General features: G+C 31.3%; 1 protein-coding gene across 1 annotated transcript; it reads left to right on the plus strand.

The window, feature by feature from the left end:
- Positions 1-1,585: 1,585 nt before the first annotated feature.
- On the plus strand, positions 1,586-3,084 carry LOC132279503 (uncharacterized). The gene is made up of 4 exons (XM_059781492.1): positions 1,586-1,844; positions 1,944-2,060; positions 2,307-2,786; positions 2,954-3,084. The coding sequence occupies exons 1-4, from the start codon at positions 1,586-1,588 to the stop codon at positions 3,082-3,084; spliced, it is 987 nt and encodes a 328-aa protein (XP_059637475.1).
- Positions 3,085-4,595: the final 1,511 nt, after the last annotated feature.

A 4,595-nucleotide genomic window follows, 5' to 3' on the forward strand; every position in this document is an offset into this window, starting at 1 on the left:
GTTATGGTGGAAGTTGGAGCTTAGAACTTCTTGATTTGGTTGTCTTAAACTTTTATTTTTGTTTATTATGTTCTCTGAATTATGTTATGTGCATGTCATTTTTTTATTTTTGTTGAGATACATAATTTCATTTATGTTGTGCCATTCCCAGGCTTTGCACATTTAAATAGAGCTTAAGTTCCAAAAAGTGGGAGAAAAAAATTTGTTAGCAGGGCAAGCACGGGGGCACAGTATTTCCCAACGGGGCGGGGCTGGACATGAAAATCCAACCCGTCGCAGATCTTGGGGTGGGCATAGACTTGACAAAAATTAAAAGGGGCGGGACGAGATTTAGGGAAACCCGCCACAAACCCACCCCGTTGCCATCCCTATGGAAGAGTATAGAGCATAGAGATGATTACCGCGGGTTATAGAGTGAGCTTGAGAGCCTCCTAGGTGAATTAAAAAAATATATATCCAATTTAAGTTTCATCAAAGGCTCTATTAATTGTTTCTACTTAAAGTAATCATATTATCAAATAGTCATTTGATGTACTGGTCCTAGTTAGTTAATTCGCATATGATACACGAATTAAACGCGTACGTACGAATCTTGGGAAAATACTTCCGTTTGCCGATTAGAGTTGAAAGATACAATAAAATACGCATTTTTTTCCATTACCCCGTATCTAACGCGTTTATTCGTTTTAGTCACTCCGTTTAATTCGTAACCTAATTATTTTATTTTCTTTTCGTTCACAAACTTCACGTTTCTAATAACCTATTTTTCTTAAATACAAATTACCATCTTTTCTACCCTTTTTTGCTTCTATAACCATTATCTTTCGCGCTATCAAAATAATATTATTTGTTGTGCAATCTTGGGAAAGGTTGTGACCATTCTCTCACTCAGTTGTTCTACATTCAAGGTATCACTTTCTTTTTTTTCTTTTTCTTTTTTTTTTTAATCTCTTATTGTTGTCACTCCATTATATGATCTTTAATCAAAATAATGAAATATATATATATATATATATATATATATATATATATATATATATACTTGTGGAATACTATAATCTTGAAGAATTATAAGTTTTTATTAATGTTTGTAGATATTTATAAATTTTTTATTTTGTTGTGAGATCTTTTAAATTTTGTTTGTATCTTTATTGTTATTATTTTAGAAGTTTGTAAATCATCACACTCCCTAGATGTTTTAGTAGTGTATCACATTATATACTTCTGAATTTATTATAAATATATAGGCTATTAAGGACAGATGGGAAAAAAGAGGAATGCATTTTGGGATCACGTTGAACAATTACAAGGTCGTTTCATGTGTAAGTATTGAAAGTTAAACTATCCTAGAAGTATTTCAAGAGTCAAATCACACTTATCTGGGGTAAAAGGTAGAGACATTGAAATTTGTTCAAAAGAACCTCAAGAGGTTCAAGCAGCTACATTTTTAGCAATTGGTGGTCCGAACAAAAAAATTAAAACTACAGTTACTCCAATTGATGTTAAGCAAGGTGGGTCTGTTAATTTTTCCTCTTCATCTTCAAAGGGCTTACAACAATCTACCATGCCAGAAACAATTAAGAAAATGGATAAGAGTGAGGTGGATAAAAAACTTGCCAAGCACATTATTTTGAATAATATTTCATTTAATGTGGTTCAGATTCAATCTTTTATTGATTTCGTGAAAAGTGTTGCTGAATTTAGGTCAACATACAAATTACCTAGTTACTCAACTTTACGCACAAAGCTAATACCAAATTCTAGGACAGAAGTAGAGGCATACATTGGGAATGTGAAGAAAACTTGGGTTGCTACAGGTTGCACACTAATGTCAGATATATGGAGTAATATGAAGTAACGTGCCTTTATCAACATAGTTGCATATTCACCTAGTTGGGCAGTATTTATGAATTCATTTGAAATTTCAAAGGATAAAAAAACAGGTATTTATCTAAAAGATATTATGTCATCGGTAATTGAAGATATTGGACCTAATCACGTTGTACAGTTCATTACTGATAATGCATCCAATTTTGAATCAGCTGGTGACATGCTTATTGGTAAGTACCCTCGTATGTATAAAACACGATGTGCTGCTCATGGGATTCAGCTACTATTGAAAGATATTTATTCTGAAATTTTGTGGATACATGATATTATTGATGATGCAAAATTAATTGTGACATATTTGTACAAGCACACTATTATTTTGTCATTAATGAGAGAGCACACAAATCATAAAGAACTCAAACATCCTTGTGTGACTAGATTTGCCTCCAATTTTTTGATGGTACAATCAATTTTAGAAGTTGAAGATGGATTGCGATTACTTGTGGCATCTTCTGAATGGAGGGGGTTGGATTACAACAAAAGAGGGATGGGACTAAAGGTTGCTAGTATTATTCAAAGTGTTGAGTTTTGGAGTAAAGGGAAAGAAGTAATACAAACTCTGGAGCCTTTAGTTAAAGTTCTTCGTTTAGTTGATGGAGATGGTTCAACTGCAGGATATTTGTATGAGGCGATGGAAAGGGCAAAAGAAACTATTAAACAATGTTGTTGTATTAATCAAGCTAATTACATGCAGATATGGGTGTTATTTGAAAAACGGAGAATTGAAAATGTAATCCACCCAATACATGCAGCTGCTGCATTTTTAAATCCTACCTTCATGTGTAGCGAGGACTTCAGAGAAAATCGTGAAATGAAAGACGTTATAGATTTTATGTTAGGAAATTTTATTATTGAAGAAGAAAAGGAAGATTTTATTCGAGAACTTCAATTTTACCGTATGAAGACCAGAACTTTATTCACAAATACAGCAAAAACAATGTTGAAAACATCTAATCCTCATAAGTTTTTATTTTTATTTTTTTAAATATCTTGTTAAAATTATAATAAGCTTTATATATTTAGTTTTATTATTATTATTATTATTATTTTTTATTATGTGTAGGAGTTTGGTGGGATTATTGTGGGGATTGTCTTCCTGTGCTACAAAAGTATGCCATTCGTATATTGAGTCAGCCTTGCAGTTCTTCTTCATGTGAGAGAAATTGGAGTGCTTGGGAAGCTACGCAAATATAGAAAAGGAATAGGTTGGCACTTACAATGTTGGACAATCTTGTATACGTAAGAATGAACACAATGATGATGGAAAAATTCAAGACACTCGAAGCACAAGATTTTGAGCCAATTAATCTTGACAAACTTAGTGACAATCTTGAATATGTTGATCATGAAGAATTGGAGGATTATTCCTTAGAGCCAACAGATAACGTTTCTAGTGATATAGTCACCAATAATGAAGATCTTTCTTGGTTAGATGGTGTTATCTAAATTTAGAACAATTTTTTATTTTTATTTTGGGTAACATAGTTGATTATTTGAATTAGAATTTTTTTCATTAATTTTGTGATGAAATTGATCATGTTATGGACATATGGTTATTGTTTCATTATATTTAGATAGTGTTTTTTTTTTTTTTTTTTTTTTATGATTATTGTGATAGTGTCAATTGTAATATATTTATTTTATTATTTGTTACATATTATTTATTTTCCTTACAAATATATGATATATAAGAAAATAATAAGATGTGTATGGCCGAATTTTTGATTCCGAATTTTTAGTGTATATAACGTATTATACACGTACGTATCCGTATTCGTATTTTTACGTTTTCGTATTTTTTTGCCGAATTTTTTAAACGTATTTTTAAAAAATATCAAATTATACTCGTACGTTTTCGTACCCGTATTTTTTCCGTACCGTATTTTACTAACTATGGTACCGGTTCAGATTCTTCAGATGTATCAAATTGAGGGACTCAAAGCTAATTGTTGATTTGTTTCAAGCTAGAGGGATCCACATTGTCAAATAATGTAATATTAGTATAATATTATAATTATCTCAGAGTATTCAATAATTTATTTAGAAGGGTTCTAAACATTCTGATATGCATATTTCAAAATGAATAATAAAATATTTAAACTCTAACAAATTCAATTTAAGAATAATCGAGTATAAGACTTAATGAGTTTTTTTATTCTAAAATCGTCTTCCATTATAATTGATTCCAGTACGAGTAAATTTAAAAATGTATAATAAAATATTTGAACTCTACAAAATTCAATTTAAGTATAATTGAGTATTATCCAAAACTTAACGAGTTTTTTTTAAGAGTAAATTGACATCCCTCTTCATAAATTTAATTAAAATTTGTACATTGTTGGTAGGGAGAGTAGTAGTACCCTATAAACTCTCGATGACCTGTGACTTCGAGAAGATATCACAGCAACAAACTTTACCCTCCGATTCACGTAACCAGCGGCAAAATAGGCGTTGGGTATATACAACTGCACACACAATATATATGTATATGTACGTATTCAATTGTCACAGACTCACCCTTGATTCTGAAAAGGGTCTCTCTGTGTGGCTCTCATGTTCCGTGTTATCTCCAAACTGGGTTTTATGTGATCGTTACAATCTCCAGGATCACAAACTGGTGTGGGTTTGTGATTATCAAACCATATACATATACACATATACACACACAGTGCAGGAAGAAGGAGGAGGAGATAAAACGTGAACAA

The sequence above is a fragment of the Cornus florida genome, unplaced genomic scaffold (genome assembly GCF_030987335.1).
Source record: "Cornus florida cultivar Cherokee Brave unplaced genomic scaffold, ASM3098733v1 CherokeeBrave_3.0.0_Hap2_Chr01, whole genome shotgun sequence".
Taxonomy (NCBI): Eukaryota; Viridiplantae; Streptophyta; class Magnoliopsida; order Cornales; family Cornaceae; genus Cornus; species Cornus florida.

Coding starts and splice junctions, on each gene's coding strand:
- LOC132279503 (XM_059781492.1), top strand. CDS start 1,586: ATGGATAAGAGTGAGGTGGATAAAAAACTTGCCAAGCACATTATTTTG. Junction 1,845..1,943: donor ACTAATGTCAGATATATGGA/GTAATATGAAGT, acceptor ATAAAAAAACAG/GTATTTATCTAAAAGATATT. Junction 2,787..2,953: donor TCGAGAACTTCAATTTTACC/GTATGAAGACCA, acceptor TATTATGTGTAG/GAGTTTGGTGGGATTATTGT.